General features: G+C 52.3%; 1 protein-coding gene across 1 annotated transcript in view; it reads left to right on the top strand.

The window, feature by feature from the left end:
* Positions 1-3,196: 3,196 nt before the first annotated feature.
* The window catches only part of ABLIM2 (actin binding LIM protein family member 2), a 127,386-nt gene continuing 111,800 nt past the window's right edge, over positions 3,197-18,782 (top strand). Inside the window, exon 1 of the mRNA XM_084797417.1 lies at positions 3,197-3,363. Coding sequence (XP_084653543.1) covers positions 3,354-3,363 — 10 coding nt within the window. The 5' untranslated portion in view covers positions 3,197-3,353. The remainder of the gene's footprint in view (positions 3,364-18,782) is intronic.

Below are 18,782 nucleotides of genomic sequence, written 5' to 3'. Positions count from 1 at the left end.
GCCTCCAAGACACCGAAGAATGGGCTGAGCTCATCGGCTGCACTGTAGGATTCAGATGTAAGCATCGGCTTCATCTGTTTCCTTCACGTTTTATCTCCATGCCTCCAAGAACACACTCAAGTTTATAACCTGATGCCCGAGAGAAAGCAAGGATTGGCTCATGGTACTCAGAAGTAACTAGGCCACAGGTCAGGGGCTGTCTATTTGTTCTGTGCCTCATCCCGCAATAACCTACATTCCATAGCCAACTGTTAGGATACTCTCCTAAGGGTAGGAGTGACATAGCACCCTTGAATGTCCCCAAAGCCCTCTGGGGGACATGTCTCCTGTGCACCCTGTCCCCTGCTTCCTAGCTTTGCGCATGATTTTGAATGGTCTAGCAGCTCCAACATTTCGGCCTGATAATACAACAGATCTCTCCAGAGCTCCAGCTCAATGCTGGGTCAGAACAAAGGGCGTGTGGACGCTTTTGTCTTTAAATCCTAATCACAAAGAAGGCAGATCCCATGAGAGGTAGCCAGGCACAGAGAAATCCTCCCTGGAAGGGCACGGGCCAGTAATGCACCCTGAAGTTGCCAGCAGTCCCAGGTAGGTTGGGCCATACCTACCCCTTTTCCCTGGTGCCCAGTGCCTAGGAAAGCTCCACTCCCTCTAGGATTTTCCAGAAAGACAGACTGGCCGAGTTGAATGCCCTATTTTAAGCCACATTGTGTTGCTGTGACAATACATCTGACCCAGGTAGGTTATTAAAACTAGAGGTCCTATGGCGCATGTTTCTGTATGTTCAAGACTGTGTCTCTCATATCGAGTCAGCATCTGCCTCTGAGTCTCAGCGGTCAGTGAGAGAGCTATGGTCTGGTTGTTAAGGGGCAGAGAACCTCCTGTGCCCTATATGAAGCCTCTGGCGCCCTCTCCAGGCAGGTTGCTGAAACAGCAACAGTGGGACTGAGCAACTGTGAATCAAGGGACTTGATTTTCCTAAGTCATTCTTGACTGCAATCCACGAATGGATCTGTGTGAGATTGGGCTATCCTTGGAGGGGGTGATGGCCCATATCTATCCCTTGGTCAGTAGCCTCTGACTATTGTTTATTCAGCATTGGCTGTAGGCTAGCAGCTTCCAATAGTTTTCCTTGTACTACTAATTTAACCCAAGGGTATTCCCTTTGACTGGGAAGGTGAGAAAACCGAGGCACTGAGAGAAAGCAAGTGGCTGGGGTCACCCATGCATCACACACTGCTCTGAAGACTCAGAGCAAAGGTCTGGCTTAATCTACTCAACAAGCCAAATTCAGCCCTGCAGTGTTCTGTCTATGAAAAAGCTGCAGCTGGGTCAGCCCTACCGTGCTTACTAACTTCCTGGGTGACTAGGACCAGGACCTCTGGATCTTCATTCCTGCCCTTGTTAAAAAAATATATGCTGGATCAAGCTGGGTGTGGTGGTGCATTCCTTTAATCCCAGCACTTGGGAGGCAGAGGCAGGCAGATCAAGGTGAAGTTCAAGGCCAGCCTGGTCTACAAAGTGAGTCCAGGACAGCCAAGGCTACACAGAGAAACCCTGTCTCAAAAAACAAAAGCAAAAATAACAAAATAAAGGAATATGCAGGGCCATTCAGCTCCTGTGTGTTGGAAAGTGCCTGCTCAGAGGGACATGCCAATTCCTCTAGGAGTCACAGGCCACAGCATGGTGAGCTCCAAGACCAGCCTACAAGCACTGGCTGCCTATTTGTAGGGCTTCTGCCAAGAGGTGTCACAGCAGCCTCCACAAGAGAGGAAGACATTACAGTCAGTACCCCCGAATTCTTTACCAGCCTGTGGAGCCTGGAGCGGGTGGCTGGTACTTTGGCCCCAGGTGAGGGACAGGAGAAATGGATAACTTCTCAGAGAACTTGTCCCTCTAGTGCCAGTTTCATGCCTGTGGGAGGCTTTGGGGATGGCACCATGGCATAGTATCCAAACACTCATGAGTCCCAGCTGATGGTAGGAAACATAAGCATGCACTCACAAGGTCCTGTCCTAAGCTCTAACTGATGGAGGCAGGTGACGTCAAAACGCATTTCTGGAGCAGGTAGAGCCCAGTTTCCATCAATAGGTTTTCTGGGTGAGAGATCCCAGAGAGTGCCGCTTTTTGTGGGCAGCAGCTGCTGCAAGCACACTTGCCAGCAGTCTCCCCTGGCTTACAGGATGTGAAGAAATGTGCTTGCTCCCCCGGGACTCTGACCTCCTGGCCCCCTGATCCATCACAGAAGGATGATATTGATCGCTGGGAAGGAATTTCTTCTCTTGCGTCAGTACTACTTGGAACAGCCCTGACCGGGACCACACATCCTTGGTCTGTGCCTCTCCATGCAGTGCCGGGTCCTGTGCGTTCTCATACTGGGCCCTATGCATCCTTGTTCTCTCCTCTCTAGCTTGTCTTCTTCCAGCCTCTGGTGCCCACCTGTTGTCACCACCGACACACTACAGAATCCACCTGCGCCTCCCTAGCCTGACTCTCTTTTCAGTCTGTGTTTCCACGCCCTGCGCTGGACGCCTGACGTCACAAGGGAATCGCTCACCCAGTGGGCAGGATGGCGAGAGGGCAGGATGTGCCACCGCCTCCTCAATGTGCACCACCCAGCGTCAGCTGAGCCGTAGGAGCGGTTCCTGGGGCGTAAGGCGAGGTAGCCAACAGCCTAGCCCAGAGGCGGGACACCTGTGCCTTGATCCCAGACCATTCAGATCTCGTTCCGGGTGTGTGCCGTTAAATCCTGCTCCTGCTACTCTCTCCGCCTCCTCACCGGCTCCCCAACCTCCGCCTCAGTTTCCCTTTTCTGTTGGGAAGGAACGGAAAGTCTGATTCTGAGGCCTTCTATTTCATCATGCTAGTAGAGTTGCTCTAAGATCGCGTTTTCTTGTGCCTCCCTTTCCGCGATCCCAGTGCTGAAATGAGCCACAGTCCCCTTCGTCTCCCTCAAACCTAGTTGACAGCTCTGCAGAGCTCTAGGATCAGGTGCCGGAGGGCACCTGAGCTGCCGCCAGAATGCGTCTGCGCGGAACACACAGCCTGTCGGGACTTGTAGTTCGCATGTCCAACTGCAGTGGGTCACAGGCGGGCGGCGGGGGCGAGGCGCCTACACTTCCCAGGGTGCGACCCTTCCTCGGCTCGACAGGGGGAGGGGCCTAGATAAGGGGCGGGGCGGGGAGAGGGGGCGGGGCAGGAGCGCTGAGCTGTGGTGGCTCTGCGGGCAGCCGGTACTGAGCGCGGAGCCGCTGGCCTCAGGCGTGCTGAGGACCGTGAGAGCGCCGCACCTGCGGGCCTGGTTGTCGGGCTGTCGCAGCGCGGGGACTATCCTACCGGGAGCTGCCGCTGACATGAGTGCAGGTGAGAGCTGCGACCGGGGACCCGCGGGTTCAAAGCAGCAGCCCCGGCAAGGTCTCAAGGATTGTGTGGCAATCAGGCTGCACCTGCAGTGCAGAGCCCTGAGCCCAGGGGCTCCACCCAACTTTTTCTCCAAGGCATACAGCCCGGAAAGGCTCTCTGGCAGCCCCTGTCCCTGAGCCGGGGGCGCGGTGCTGGCGTGCGTCGGGATCCCTTCCCACCGTGCCAGCTAGGGTGGCTGAGCAGAGCTGTCTGGCAGACGCCACTCCTTGCTTCTCGTTTTGGTCCCAGATTGCTTCCGTAAAGGGACTTGTGTACCGGTAAGGGGCCCTGGGTCACCGCAGTCTTAACCGTGGAGGGAGGTGTGATGACAGGCGGAGCTTTGCAGCAGGGGACTCCACCCTTGCGCGGTTCCCGTTCCCGCAGCGCTGGGGTGGTGGCGTCTGGCAGACCCTGAGCGCCCCAGGTTCGCTGCTGCAGATCTGAGTGCCAGAGCCTGTATGTGTGTCAGTCCCGGCGTTGTCCTTCCAGGCCCTTCAGTGCTGAGCGTTTCAGCCCTGCCTCCCTCGCCGCACCCACCCACAGGGATCTGACCGCCTCGGTGCGATGCTGGAAAATCCCATGTCTCTGCAACCGGGCAGCGCCTGTGCTCAGAGGGAAACTGAGACCTAGAGCTGGAAGGCCTTGGTTCAGGGAGCATCTGTACATCGCCTCAGAATGCACCCATCTACAGCCTCAAGAGCTCGGCCTGTGGGGAGGGCTGATCTTTGCATTCCCCAGAAGAGAGAAGGGCTGGCTTCCATTTTCAGGAACCACAGGACTTGAGTTTTGGCAAGTGACAGGAATTCGAATTCAGGGCTCCCTGATTTCAGGCTGCTCCCCGACCCCCCACCCCCCAAGCCCAAGTTGCTACTGACATCAATTTGGCCTTTGGCCACATTGCATAAACCAATAGGTACAGCGGCTTCCTCTGGAAGAAAGTGACAGGGAGAGAATGAGCTTGGGGACAGCTCACTGTAGGCTCCCAGCCTGGAGCACCTACTCCCGCGGGCCTGTCCCCTCTCCCTCCTGGGCAAGGAAGGAGGGATTTCTGCAGTGGATGTTGAGAGTGACCAGGAACAAGGGCATGGGAGATGGGCTCTCTCCTGAGGTGGCCAACCTGTTACCTGTGAGCGTACGGGAAGGGCACCCTCAGATCTGGCAGGACCTCCAGACACTTATCTAATGGCGGTGGGGATAATGGCTGGGTGTGTGTGGGTTAATTTTATGCCTTCAGACCATAATTGATACCTCTGGTCCCTCTGTAATCAAGAGCCCTCAGACGGATTGCAGGTGCCCACTCCCTCCATTTGTAGTTTTTGTCCCCAGGGGAGGAGGGCTGGAGTTATCGTGGCAAGGAGGCTAGGCTTTGAACTGTGGTGTGTGCCCAGTGGTCTTTGCACTGGGACACCTCTTCAGTCTTGGCCTGCTTACCTGGAACTTCGGTTTCCCCTCTAAGCAGGAAAACCCTACATAGAGAAGCCCCCTTAGGAGCGTGGCTAGTCATTGTCACTGCTCAGTGACCTGGGTTCCTTTTAGAGACAGAGCCCAAGTGTTGTCTGGCCCACCTGTCGATCATGCCTTAGCTTTGGCCAGCCTATTGCATGCACAGCAGTGATTCACCTTCATCTACAGGAGGAGAGTGGACAGAGACACGTGGGTCCTAGTGTGTGACTGGGATATAAGGCACATGTGGCAGGTCAGGAGCTCTCATTTCCAACAGAGAAAAACTCCCCTGTGCCTCCCCTTAGGAAAGGCTGGCATCATTCTGGAACCCGGCACAGGCAGGTGTCATAGGGTAATACTAGTCCTGACCATGCCTAGATAGGCAGGTGATGGGAACCCCTGGCAATTTGTACTATGTCCTTGGCTAGAAGTTCCTTCCCAGTTGTGGTAAGGACAGTGTAGGTGCTGCTGGGGTATGACAGCACAGAGCTGTGCCATGCTGGCTCTGATGTGCCATTGAGGCCTGTGGATGCCACCCTGGCTGTGGTCACCTGCTGATTTCGAGTGATCAGGGAAAGGCTTACAGAGTGCCACAGCAAGGTAGAAGGAGATGGTCTTGGTCTAGCCATGCAGGCTTCTGTGCCTCAGCATCCCCATCTGTATGGAGGGGGTCTCTATAGTTGTGTGTGCTTTGCCAGCCTCCACACTGAGCCTGTAAGGTGGTGTTCAGAGCACTGCAGCCCAGGTGGCCACAGTGAGTTAAGGGGCTGGGAATCACCTGAACCGGAAGTGGACATAGTGAACCTTGTACTGGCTCTCCCACTAGGCACTCTATCTTGAGTAAGGCCTGTTTACTGCTAAGGCTAGATGTCTCTGGAGGTGGATATAACCCTGGCTGAGCTGAGGTAGTGGTGTGTGTGTGTATATGTGTGTGTGTATGTGTGTGTTTTATTCTGTTAAGTGCCACAAACCAGGAGGCTTTATGGGAAAGATTTATTTTTGGACAATTCTGGATCCCAAACAACCAAGATTAAGGAATCTGCAGACTTTTCTCTCTCTCCGTGGCTTGTAGCATCTCCTTCCTGTGTCCTCACAGAGTTGTCCCTCTGTGTCCCTGTGTCCTGATAGCCTCCTCTTCTAAGAACACCATTGCTGATTGGATGAGGGCACATAAGTGACCTTATTTTATTTTGATGACCCCTGCCAAAGCCCTGTCTCCACACACAGCCACTGTCTATGGCGTTGGGGTCAGGACTACACTGTGTGAATTCAACTCATAACAGGTGGAGGCCTGGGAGCCTGGCTTAGCTACCATTTACTCCCATGGTTGCAGGGTAATCAGCTGGAAGGGACCGGAGGATACTCTGGATGTACCCACCCCCACACAGGACAACGAGGCCTGGAGAAGGACAGGCACTCATCCAGGGTCAAGGAAAGTGCTGTACAGCCAGAAGCAGCCTGTCATTCTAACACACTTGGAATGTGGCACTCACTCTTCCTAGCCCAGGAGTGGGCAGCATGTGGCCACAAGCTGTCTGCCTAGGCAACACCAACACAGCAGAGCAGGTCAGTGGCCACAGTGGGGGATGACAGATGCTAGCCATCATACCTTTATCCTGGAAATATTTACTAAGTGCCTTCTGTGTGTCAGCTCTACCCTAGGCTCTGAAACTTCATAGCAAACAAGAACTTGAATTAATTATCAGTTTCTTGAAACATGTATCCTAGGTGGGTGTGGGAGGCATTAACGATCGATATGATGACTTCTCAGTGTTAGCAGAAAATATTTAAGGAAGCGAGGAGCTGGAGAGATGGCCAAATGGTGAAGAGCACTGGCTGCTCTTCCAGAGGACAGGGGTTTGATTCCTAGTATCCATATAGTGGGTTATAACCAACTGTAATTCCCATTCAGGGGAATCTGATGCCCTCTTCTGGCCTCCTCAGGCACCAGGTGCACAGGTGGTGCACAGGCATACATGCAGATAAAACACTTGTACACATGAAATAAAGGAATGCAAAAAAGAAATAAAAGAAACAGTGGAGGGAGAAACCGCATATCTCATGTGACCCCAGGTCTAGCACACAAGGAAGAGACTTAGAAGGGAAATCGCTGGCATGCTGGAGGAGGCGGTTCTGACAGCCACTTGCTGGCTGCCCCTCCTCCTCCTCCTCCTCTTCCTCTTCCCCTTCCTCCTCCTCCTCCTCTTCCCCTTCCTCCTCCTCCAGTGTTAGAGCCACTGGAACTGGAATCACAGACAGTTGTGAGCTGCCATGTGGGAATTGAACCTGGCTCCTTTGGAAGAGCAGACAGTGCTCTTAACCACTGAGCCATCTCTCCAGCCCGCCTACCCCCCCCCCCCCCACTCTTCTTTATAATAAGATGCAGAGCCAAAAGCGGGAGGCAGTGTTGTTTTGGTTCTCAAATAATGTACTTGGCTTTGGAAAGCCATGACTGCGGAGAAAAGGGATGTTCCATTCTGTAGGAGTCACTGCGCTTCACATAGAGCACATTGTCCCCAGCTGGGTAGAGCCAAGCAAGTGCAGGAAGGCACACTGTGTCCACCTCCCCTAATGCCTCCACAGTGGGTAACGTATAACAGAGAAGAACCTCGCAGGTGCTGGCGGTGTGCTTGCCTTTAATCCTAGCACTCGGGAGGCAGAAGCAGGCGGATCTCTATGAGTTCGAGGCCAGCCTGGTCCACAATGTGAGTCCAGGACAGCCAATGATACACATGAAAACCCTGTCTCGAAAAACAAACAAATGAACAAGCTTCCCTAGGCCTGAAATGTGTCAGGACTCACATCTGGCTAGGACTCTGAGGACCGTGGACTGTCATTCTCTGGTTCCATATGCCTTGTATCTCCAAACTGTTTTCCCTCTGATGATCAAGGTTAATTTCTAAGCTAGCTACCCCAAATTAAGTTTCTGATAATATAGTTTAGTATGTTCTAGAATCAGGTTTGAAGTTAATGAACTCTTGGGAAGTCCATTCTGACATCCCAGGAAAGGGAGTACCCCCTGACCTGCTAAGTGTTCCTAAACCACACACTGGAGAGCTCTGAGCAGGCGAGAGGGAGGAGAGTCAGCCCTGAGGAAGGTCCCGTCCTCCTGTTACTGGCCCTTTAAAAAGGGGCACTGGCTATTCTCAGGGACAGCCCAGGCCACAGTTGCTGACACTGGCAGCTGCTGGGATTCAGGGATGCTGGCCCCATGCCCACCCTGAGCAAGAGTCTGTGGCAGTCTTCTGCACGGACGCCTCACACCCTTCTTTGTGTTTTCCTGCAGCTGTACCAGCCTCATAGGAAGTGTAGTAAGACCTTCCCTGGAGTCAGGGCTCCTGGGATGGCTTTCTTGTCTCTGCTATCCTTTGTATTTCTCTGATCATGTGTCAGGTCCTTGGGGGACCAAGAGTGATAGACACTCAGTAGCCCCTGCCAGCCACTTGGCAGAGCCTCAAAAAGCAGGTAAAATAGCCACAGCCGGAAGGGATTATGATGGGCAGTGTCAGCTTCTGGATCTAGTCACTGTCATGTGCTGTGATGGGGGCTTGTAGCATGCTGGGCTAGGACCAAGTTGCTGCTTAGAGCCCCAAGGCTGCCAGTATGTTGCAGAGTAACTCGAGTGCTGCATCTCTGTTTACTCCGGGAATATTTCCACCACCACACAGCTCAGTGCTTCTAGGGTATCTTCAGCACCCAGGCAGGACAGACAGGCTTATATGTCACCTCAGCAGTCATGTTCATGGGGCGCTTCCTCAGGGCCCCGGGCCAGACAGGATCTGCTTTCTCCTGTAGCCTCCTCATACCTCTCAGGTCTAGTGCTGGGGTTCCCTGCACAGGAGGGGTAACAGGCCTTGCAGGTCCCAGCACTTACCCGGTATCACAAGATTGGTAAGTAGGGCAGGGGAACTTGAACCCCAAGGAGCCTGGCTCAGCCCCAGCTGCCCCGTGTCTCCCCAATGATGACGTGGGTTGTGTCTGACCAACAGCTGGGGCGGTTTCTGTCGCCTGGTGAAGTGTGGATGAGTGCTCTGTGTGCACAAGCTCCACCCTGGGGCTTTACCTCAGAGCTTCTTAGAAGGGTTTGTCTGTATCTTCTCACCTGAACCACAGATCCTTGCTTCAACCTCCCAGTTACAGACAGGGCTTGTTGGCACTCACCTCCAGGGCCCTCCTCTGTTTTCTTCAAATTCTGTTCCTGGGGCCATCGATCCCACACTTTGACAACTCTGATTATTACCACGTGCAGCTCACCTATAGGTAACCTCGACTTGCAGCAGCTTCGATGTGCAATGCCTGACCCCTGTCTGTCTCAGATAACCCCCAGCATGCGTGCGGGGCCTTGGTCCTCCAGAGCCCATTATCTGCTTGAAGGGGCAGTCACGATGCCCAAGTCTCTTCTGGATCCCACAGCTCTGTCCCGCCGGGGTCTCCCTTTGGGCAAGTTATTGTCCCTCCTTAGTGTACCTGTGTGTAAGAACGGTGCCACCTTGGAGTGTGTGAACTGCCTGACCATGGCGTCTGGTTCTGAGGCTGATATCATTTCTGGTAAATGTGCCTGCCAGCCTTCCTCACCTGACATTGTCACCATGTCACCTTCTGGGGGAAGTGTTTTGCCTTTCACACCTTGGTTAGGATTGGGGTTCAGAAGTGGGGCTGGCAGCCTGCCGGGGTGGAAGTACTTGAGTGGCAGGCACAGTAGCTGCCTCTTTGGCTCGCAGGAAGGATTAGGGCAGGTGTGGGGTGAGCTTTCATTCTAAGACCCTCCCTTTTGCTGCCTGGCTCAGCACAGGAGCTGAGCTCTCTGCCTGGGGGCTTTTGGCTGGTAGTGAACTGGTGTGTCCCAAGCAGATACTAAGTGGATGCTATCTATACTAAGAGCATGCCACCTGCTCCATGCTCCACACCCAGTCTGAGGGCAGGTTGTAGTTTGTGGAAAGCACAGGGGCCTTTTGGTACCATGGGGTTCCAGGACCCATTGCTAAATATGCTCCTCCAACCGCCCCTTGCCTCAGTTTGCCCACCTGTGAGACAGTGCTAGCACCTGTTTTGGTGGATTCTTCAAGACCGGGTAGGCACTTGGAAGTAGGAGTATAGGGGCATCTGGACCACCCTGCACCACCTGGGGACACCCAAAGTTGGCCTCTGCTTGAAGTCAGATTACCTCCTAGGCCACTTTGCATTGTGATCCCAACCTCCCTTTTTGGCCCAGCAGCATCCCAGACCTGTTTACACTTCTGATCTCTAGAGAGTGCCCAGTTGGTTCATCAGTATTTATCCTCAGAGGCAGAGGCACAGTGTGCTGTTTGCAGTCACATAGACAGTGAGGCAGCACTGTGAGTGGAGTCAGCATGCTGCCATTGAAGCTACTGTCCCTGCAGAAGTCTGTCCTCAGGGCACAGCGGGCCTCAGACTCCTTCCCAGAGCCTCTGAGCCTCACGATAGAGAAGGTAGCTTCTTGATACCTGTCCTGGAAGAGTGAATGGGTGCACCTGAGTCCTGCCTCATACTTGGCCCCTCTGTCACTCAAAATACATATGCTTCTCTGAGACTTCAGTGTCCCCCAGATATGACACAGCAAATGACATCTTCGAGCCCCCCACCCCACCCGACTGGTGCTTTAGTAGGCACAAAATGCCAGCAGAGCCCCCAAGGACTGCCTTCATGGTTGCCAAGATTACTTGTGACATTCCAGTCCTTTGTCCTTGGTGGTCTTGGCTTCAGTTATGAGTGGATACAGGAGGGAGGTGCTGCTATTGGTTAGTTAGAAGGGGACCCTGGGGAGCTGGAGGGAGAGAATGTTGGGGGTAGAGGCAGGAGGGAGCCTCTGGATGGGTGGGCATCACCACAAGTGACGAGTGACAGGCTTGATTTTTCTGCAGCCCACTGGGAGCATGTTAATATCCTCACAGTCCCATGAAGAAACTGGGGTCTTTCTCCTAGACCAGCAGTTCTCAACCTACTTAATGCTGGGACCCTTTAATAAACTTCCTCATATTTTGGTGATCCTCAACCATAAAATTATTTTTGTTGCTACCTCAGAACTAATTTTGCCACTGTTATGAATCATAATATAAATATCTGTATTTTCTGATGGTCTTAGATGACCCCTGTCAAAGGGTCGCGGCCCACAGGTTGAGAACCACCGTTCTTGACTGTGCCTTCTCTAGGAACAGGGCTTGTTTGGGGAGCTTAAATCCCACACTGCCCTGGGTTAGGGGAGCAAAATTCCCAGAGGTGAAGGAAGGAGCAGGTGTAGGTATGCAGGGTAGGTATACAGGGCAGTGTTCTGGGAGAATGGAGTGGTGGTGGGGGGGGGCAAAGGACAGATCAAAGAGTTACAGGAGGGGGGAGAACATGGAGGGAGGAGGAGAGGAGAGGGAAGAAGAAGGAGGAATGGGAGGGGAAGAAGGAAGGGGTGAAATGGATGAAGAAGAGGGAGAGAAGGAAGAGAGAGGCATGAAGAGGAAAGGGAAGCATCACCCTGAGGCTATTGCCACCTAGTGTTTCTGGTGGAGCCAGGTGTGGTCTAGCCTCAGCCTGTTTGAAGCTTCTGTTGTTCCAGGAACCAAATTCTGCCCCTACTTAAGCTCAGAGCTATTCCAGAATGTCCTGGAAGTCTTCAGTCACCAGCTCCTCTGTCCTCACTGCTACCCCAGCTTGCCTTCTCCCTGCCCCTCCACACTTTTTTTTTTTTTTTTTTTTTTTTTTTTTTTTTGGTTTTTCGAGACAGGGTTTCTCTGTGTAGCCTTGACTGTCCTGGACTCGCTTTTGTAGACCTAGCTGGCCTTGAACTCATGGCGATCCGCCTGCCTCTGCCTCCTGAGTGCTGGGATTAAAGGAGTGCACTGTCAACGCCTGGCTCCCTCCACCCATTAATCTGGCCTCTGCCTACTTTTCCCTCAAGTCCTGGCCCTCCCAGCTCTTTCACACCATCACCTCCCTCCTTGCCTTTGACCCCACGGGGTTCTTTGCTGAGGGCTCCAGGTCAGGTCCTGTCTGCTGTGCAGCCCGAGGCTGCTACTGACCCTCTCTGATATGCTGCTTCTCAGACAATGTGAGGGCTAGATACCAGCTCCCGGGGGCCTCCTGTCCTAATTTTTGGAACTTGTCACTGTGTCAGCTTTACATGGGCAGAGAGAGTGTTCAGATGTGACTAAATGAGGACCTCACCGTGGGGATGTGATTCTGGGTTACCCAGGTGGGTCTTCACTGATGAGAGGCAGGTCAGAAGAGATGGAAAGGTGACATTCAAAACAAAGCCAGGAGGGGACCTTCTGGGCTGTTGGCTCCAAATATGGAGGAAGGGTCATGAGCCACAGGATGCAGGAGGCCAACAGGGCAAGCAGATTCTCTCCAGATGTCTGAAAACCAGCTGTGCTGCCCCCCAAGTCCTCTTCTAGCCACCCCAGACCATATCCTTTACAGAGGGGATCTTGCGTTGATGGAGTTCAACCCCTGCATACCCATAGTGTTCATTTGAACATCATTTGGCCAGGAAACCCTTCCGACACTCCTGTGGGGCTGGATGTGTCCCTGGCACCTCTGAGGATAGAAGCCACATGAAATTCTTCACTGCGGTTCTGTGTTCCTAGAGTGGGTGGGGCACAGCTGGAGCTGAGGAGGCCCTTGTCTCTTGCCCCTGACACCCTGGGTTTGGGCCTGGGCTCTCCTCTCTCGACTGTGGGACTTGGCTGGCTCTAGATGCTCCCACAGCCTAGGGAGATAATCTATATAGCCAGGGTTTCTCCTGCTTGTCCTGATCACCTGCAAACTGTAACACAGAGCTGAGGACCAAGGGAGTGTTCTGGCTGTTGTCCTCAGTAGCCATATAGACAAGCAGAATAGTAGAGATGTGTCCACTAGGAGCCTGGGAGACCAGTGGTCAGGCCTGGCTGACATCAATGTGTAGTTCTTCCTCCTGGTCTCTAGGATAGTTAGGACATGGCTCTTCTTGCTTTGGTGGCTGCCTGCATTCCATGGCTTGTAGCCATATCACTTCAATCTCTAAAGCCACGGCCTGCAACCCTCTCTTCCGTCTTCTCATGGTGACCTGTGTATGTAAATTCCCTCTGCTTTCTTCTCATAAGGACAGCTGTTATGTCACCCAGACAATCCTGGATGACACGGGTTTTAACTTCATGGCACCTTAGTCACACTGCAAAATCCTCATACCCACATGAGAAGCATATTCCCAGTTATTTTGAAGAGAAAAATGACATCTTTGGAAGGCCACTAGTCAGTCAGTACAGCTGCTTCTGGAACAGTCTGTGGCTGGGGCAGGCTCTTCTCTATACCTATCATCTGAGAGTGTGAGGATAGCTTTTCGTAGGATGAAGACTGTTTCCCTAAATTCACTAAGTGTAAACACCCCATGTGCCTCGAGCTTGCCATTGCCATAGCTGGGGGACAGACTGAGCCTTAAGTACCCAGGACTCCTGAGAGCAGGGTGCTGCCTTGGTGTGGCTCTGAGTATGGCTAGGGGCTGGGCATGAGAAGCCACAATAAATGGAGGGCTCTGTCATCCGCTGATGCCTTCAGGCAGAGATCACAGGCCAAAAGAGCCACTGTCCACTCCAGCAGCATGTCACAGGCTTCCAGGGCCCTAGAACCAAGCATTGCTGAGAACCCTGAAGTGCTTTTATGTGGGTTGCCCTTAAGGATAGTTGCTCAGCTAGAAATTAAAATACAGGATTTTTTTTAAAGTTGTTAAATTAAAAGTGCAGTCAACAGCTCTCGTGTGAGCCCGTGAGCATAGTGAGTGAGTGTAGAGCTGCTGGGATAATTTGTGAATCTCATTAGCACCGGATTCACAGTGACCACACTCTGATTTCTGGTTCCATTGGAGCTGGTTGTGGTATCATATGTGTGGCCGCTGCAAAACTCCACTGTAGTCTGGACACAGTGAGGGCAAAGGTCAGCTTCTGTCACCACCGGAAAGGACCTGTAGCAATCACTTATAAACAGAAAATGCTTTTATGAGCTCCCTTCCATGGGTTTCCCAGGGCTTTCAGGCCTCTGCTGGAGTGTGGGTGCTGAGATGTGGGTGCTGGGGTTTGGGTGCTTAGGTGTGGGTGCAATGATGAGGAGCTGGTAGCAGAGTAATTCTGCTCACCTTGTGGCAGGGAAGCAAAAGACGATTAGGAAGAGGCTGGGGCCCCCACTGTGTGCTTTGAGGATACAATTCCAGTGGCCTGGGAAAGTCCCAGGCCACCCTCCTAAACATTATGACACCATCCTCCCAACAGTGCCACTTGAGGACCTAGCTTTAGGGAAATGTAAAAAACAAAACAAAACAAAAAACAAAAACCCAAACTGTATCCTCCCTGCATGATGCAAAACCTCATGCCCATCTCAGGGTGTAGACTGTGGTCCTCTAGTCCCAAGATCCAAATGTCTCTCATGTCCTAGTGCTTCTTGGAAGTCCAAATTCAAAATAAAAACAAGGCCAAACAAAAAGTCCCAAGTTCAAAGCTTCCAAGACTCAAAAACTCTTAAGCTGTGAGCCCCCTGTTAAAAAAAAATTAAAGAAAATATACTTTCTGAGGCAAACATTCTTATTTGAAACTGAGAAATAGGAAAATAGGAGGTATTAGCCCCAAACAACATCAGAATACAGCAGGACAGGCACAGAATCCTAAACCTGCTTGGCTAACATCTGAGGTACACTATAGAAGGAAGGATGCAGTTCCCCCCCCCCCCCTGCCCGGGGCTTAGGCAACCCTGCCACTTCAGCTTTGTTTGCTGTAGCACCCATGGCATCTATCTGATGGATTTGTATGCTATTGCAGCTTCCCTCAGCATCTCTTCATCCTTAAGGTCCTGGAGTGGATGCCACAGGCTTCAGTCTTGTGATTCTATGCAGCACTCTGTTAGGGGCCCTTTGCACGAATTCTAATCCTGTAGCACTAGCCTGCCCTTTTGGGCCTTCCTTTGTCATCCCAGTGAAAGCCAGCATGGCCCATACTTCCACATTCTGCACCCCATGAAGCCAGCATCTGATGGACAGACTGTGGGCAGGAGGAGTTGTGTTGTGGATCTGGCTTGGACCACATCTGCCCCAGTGTCTTCTGGGTTCCTTGTTAGCTCAACTTAGGTGGCCTGGGGCACACAGGGTACCCTGGTGCTCTTTCAAGAAAGAATTCTGTCCTGGAAGTCCTCTGAGACAGATTTGCCTTGTTTGTCTCTGGTCTCTGTGCTGGTGGTGTCACTGTGTGCACTTGCCTGTCGTCCCGCCCCCCCCCCCAGGAGCCCCAAGCATCATATGCCTCAGAACTAGCAGCCACACCCTCCAGCTACAACCTTACACGGGCTCCATCTGCCCAAGCTGAAGTTTCCAAATCTTTCCGTTTTGCTCCTCATCCTTGTAAATCTGGCTAAACGCAGCCACTAGTTACCACACTACAGCTAGTGGTGCCCGTGCCAAAGCCTGACTGCCGTGTTGCCATGACATAGACTATTTCAGATAAACTAGCCTGTCCGCCTCCTGCTCTTTCTCCCACGTGGTGTCTGTCATGCCATTGAAAAGGACAGCCTGCTTACCCAGTTCCTGCTAGAATCCCCATTCCATCTGAATCCTCCTCAGCAGACTCCACTCTGCACATTTCCGGTAGCGTTCTGATCTTCCCAGCTCCCCAGGAAGGCCCCCTGAACTCCCCCAACAGCTCCCCAGGTCTCCCCTAGCCCGCTCCGTACTTCCAGATGCCTCCAAACCCCTTCGTCAGCCCACGAGCCCTTCCTCCTGCATTAGCACAGTTGTAGTCAACAACTCAGCCTCTCAGTACAGTCTTCTGTTGGCTTTCTGGGGCTATCACAAAATGCCCGAGGGCGTTTAACTTCTGAAGAGAAGGCAGCTATCTCGATTTGGAGTTTTAGGGGTACCAACGCCTCACTGGGCTGATCCATTGCTTTTAGTCGTCTGATGGGTTGTCCATGGTGACAGCTGGGCATGTGTGGCAGTGACATTGTTCACCTCACAGTAAGTGAAGCAAGAGGGCAGGGAGAGGTGGGGACCTCACTGTCTACTTCAGAAGCCTGGATGGTTAGCGCGAATTGTCTAAAAGCATCTGGGTCATGGGCCTGTGGGGGAATCATCTGTGTCAGTAGATGTGGGAAAATCCACCTTAGACATGGAGGTCTTGGTCTGCATAAAGTGGAGCAAGTGAGATGAGCGCTAACACTCGCTCACCTCACTCTAATTGTGGTTGAGCTCCTTCTGCCTTGACCTCCTGCCCTAATGACTGCGCCTTGAGCTGTGAACAGAACTAAACCCTTAAGATGCTTTGTCAGAGAATTTCATCACATCCACAGGACAAGAGATGGAGACAGGAGATTAATCCTCGTGACCCAAGGACCTCCTCCTAGGCCTCCCTCCCCATCCGATCACCCACCCTGGGGAAACAAGCCTTCAACATATGCCCCTTTTGAGAGCACACAGTATCTGTCTTAGTTAGGGTTTCTATTGCTGTGAAGAGACGCCGTGACCACAGCAACCCTTGTAAAGGAAAGCATTTGATTTGGGGCTGCCTTACAGTTCACAGGTTTAGTCCAGTCTCATCATGGCGGCAAGCACAGTGGCACGCAGGCAGACGGTGCTGGAGAAGGAGCTGAGAGTTCTGTATCTGGATCAGCAGGCAGTAGGAAGACAAAGAGCCACTAGGCCTGGCTGGAGGTTCTGAGACCTCAAAGCCCACCCCCAGTGGCTCACTTGCTCCAACAAGGCCACACCTACACCAACAAGGTCCTACCTCCCAATAGGGCCACTCTCCATGGGCCATTTTCATTCAAACCACCACAGTTTCCAAATCATAGGATCAACCAATGGCCAGAACATTCTAGTCTTGGTAGCAAAATGGTCTTGACCTCACTAAGCCCCAAGAGGTTATGGGGGACTACCAGGAATCTCTGGACTGCTCTGAGAACGTCTGATCAATGATGGAATATTATGCACTCGTTAAAATGATAAAGAGGGATTAGCAGAATGGAAAATTCAGAATACGTTTGTATACAGTGGTGTCTTAGGTGTTTGAAACAAGGACGTTAGAGAGAAATCCATTAAGGGGTAAAGGCATTATGACAATCCTTCCTTTACTCCGAGCTCATTGCTCCTTGGGGTCTCAGAGCTGATTCAGTGCAAGGCTGTGTGAGTGACAGCTTTGCTCAGATTGACCTCAAGGATGCTCCCCTAGAGAGCAGCTGTTGGCCTCCCTCCCCCTGGCTGGCGTTCTCTACCCACTACGGAGCTCAGGCTCTGAGTGACACCTGGCACGCTGCCAACCCAGGGACTCAAACGCATGTGTGATGGCATCTCTGGTGACGATCTCATCTGTAGTTACAAATGAAAGGGGGGAACTTCTGTGCGAGAGCAAATTTCACGTTGCCGATGAGAAATTAGTTGCTGTTCTGAAATTCTGCGTCCTTGGTCAGATGGAATGCTTGCACCTGGCAGGGGCTCAGCAGAGAGCTAAATATACTCCGGGTGTGGCAACCTCAGAAACCCTGGCTGCTGACCCAGCAGATCCTTGGGGAGCCATTGTTTTATCTCACAGCAATCAATGTCTGTGTTTTATAGCATCTGAGGGACCTGGGTTCTCTGGGGACACATGTGGGCATGACCTCCAACCCCTACAAATCCCAGTGGTGTGGTGTCATTGCTCCCATTGGCAAGCATTATGCTCCAATTGGACATGAAGTGTGGCCTGCCTAGGGTCATGTGGAGGGTAGGGCTGGGTAGTGCAGGCCAGGAACATGTGTTCTCCCATAATATTTTTTCAGTTCTGAACCAGTGAACACAGTGGCCTGTGTCTGATAGAAACTGTCTGCGGTGGTTAATATTGACTGTCAGCTTAGTAGGACCTGGAAAGACCCAGCAGATGCAGCTGGGGGCATATCTGGGAGGGAGTTTGTGATTGGATTAATGAGGAAGGGAAGGCCCATCCTTAACATGGGGCAGCCTCACAGGCTGGGGTCTCAGATGAAATAAATGGGAAATACAGGCTAGGTACCAGGCTAAAAGTAATTAACAGTGCCTCTCTCACAGATGGAAGCAAACTGCTCTGTGAACTGATGGCATAGGGGCCATCAATAGCAGTGCAGCGGTCTCACCTCCCTTAGGTGTCATCAAGGTGGGCACACTGAGTCATGGAGGAATCTTTCCAGTGACACTTGGCATCAGCCTATCCTCCTGTAAGATCCCTTCCCCTCTCCAGCCACCCTTCCCCACAGACAGAGCTGGGGCTCCTGTTCTTCGGCCATTGTAGTGCTGGTATGTTGTGGTACTGGTACACACTGAAAGGTACCTTCACCATGGAAAGGTGAAGCCTCCCTTTTACTTGAAATGGGACCCATAGCTCCATGCCTGGCACGTTGAAAAGTGCATCTAGATGGAATCTTGGGGTGAATTTTGTCCCACATCAGGGTCTCTGGGGCTTTTTAAAAAGACCTCCATTGGTCTGCTCTAAGCCAGAGCACCCCTTCTTCCTGACTCTGAGCACCCCTATACCCTTAGGCTTAGAGGATCTGCTCAGATCTGGGACCAGGGGCAGCTCCAGCTAGCAGGGCACTTCTCTGATGTGGGTGGTCAGCTGGGTATGGCATCTCCTCTTCAGTGGAGTCCATGTACCTAAGAAGGAGATGCCACTTGCTGATGTAGCAGGTACCAGGAGACATGTCTCTTAGACCTCAGCATTCTACAGAGGCAATTCCTGTTCCCCATTGCCTCCCACCCACCTCCATCCCGTTATTCTTTAGGCAACTGGTCCCTAATACCACCAGTATAGTAGAGTGGCTTGAGACATGCTAGTAGTGTCACTTTTGTGTCAACCCCTGGCCAGGGTTGCCCCTAATGTCATTCCTCCCTAAAAAGTCCCAAGCAATGAGGAAGAAAGACAAGATGTTGACGACACATGGTGAGAACTTCTCAAAGAGGCTGTGGGTAG

This window comes from Acomys minous (assembly GCF_964271855.1).
Source record: "Acomys minous genome assembly, chromosome: 10".
Lineage (NCBI taxonomy): Eukaryota > Metazoa > Chordata > Mammalia > Rodentia > Muridae > Acomys > Acomys minous.
This window is presented reverse-complemented; position numbering and strand designations above follow the sequence as displayed.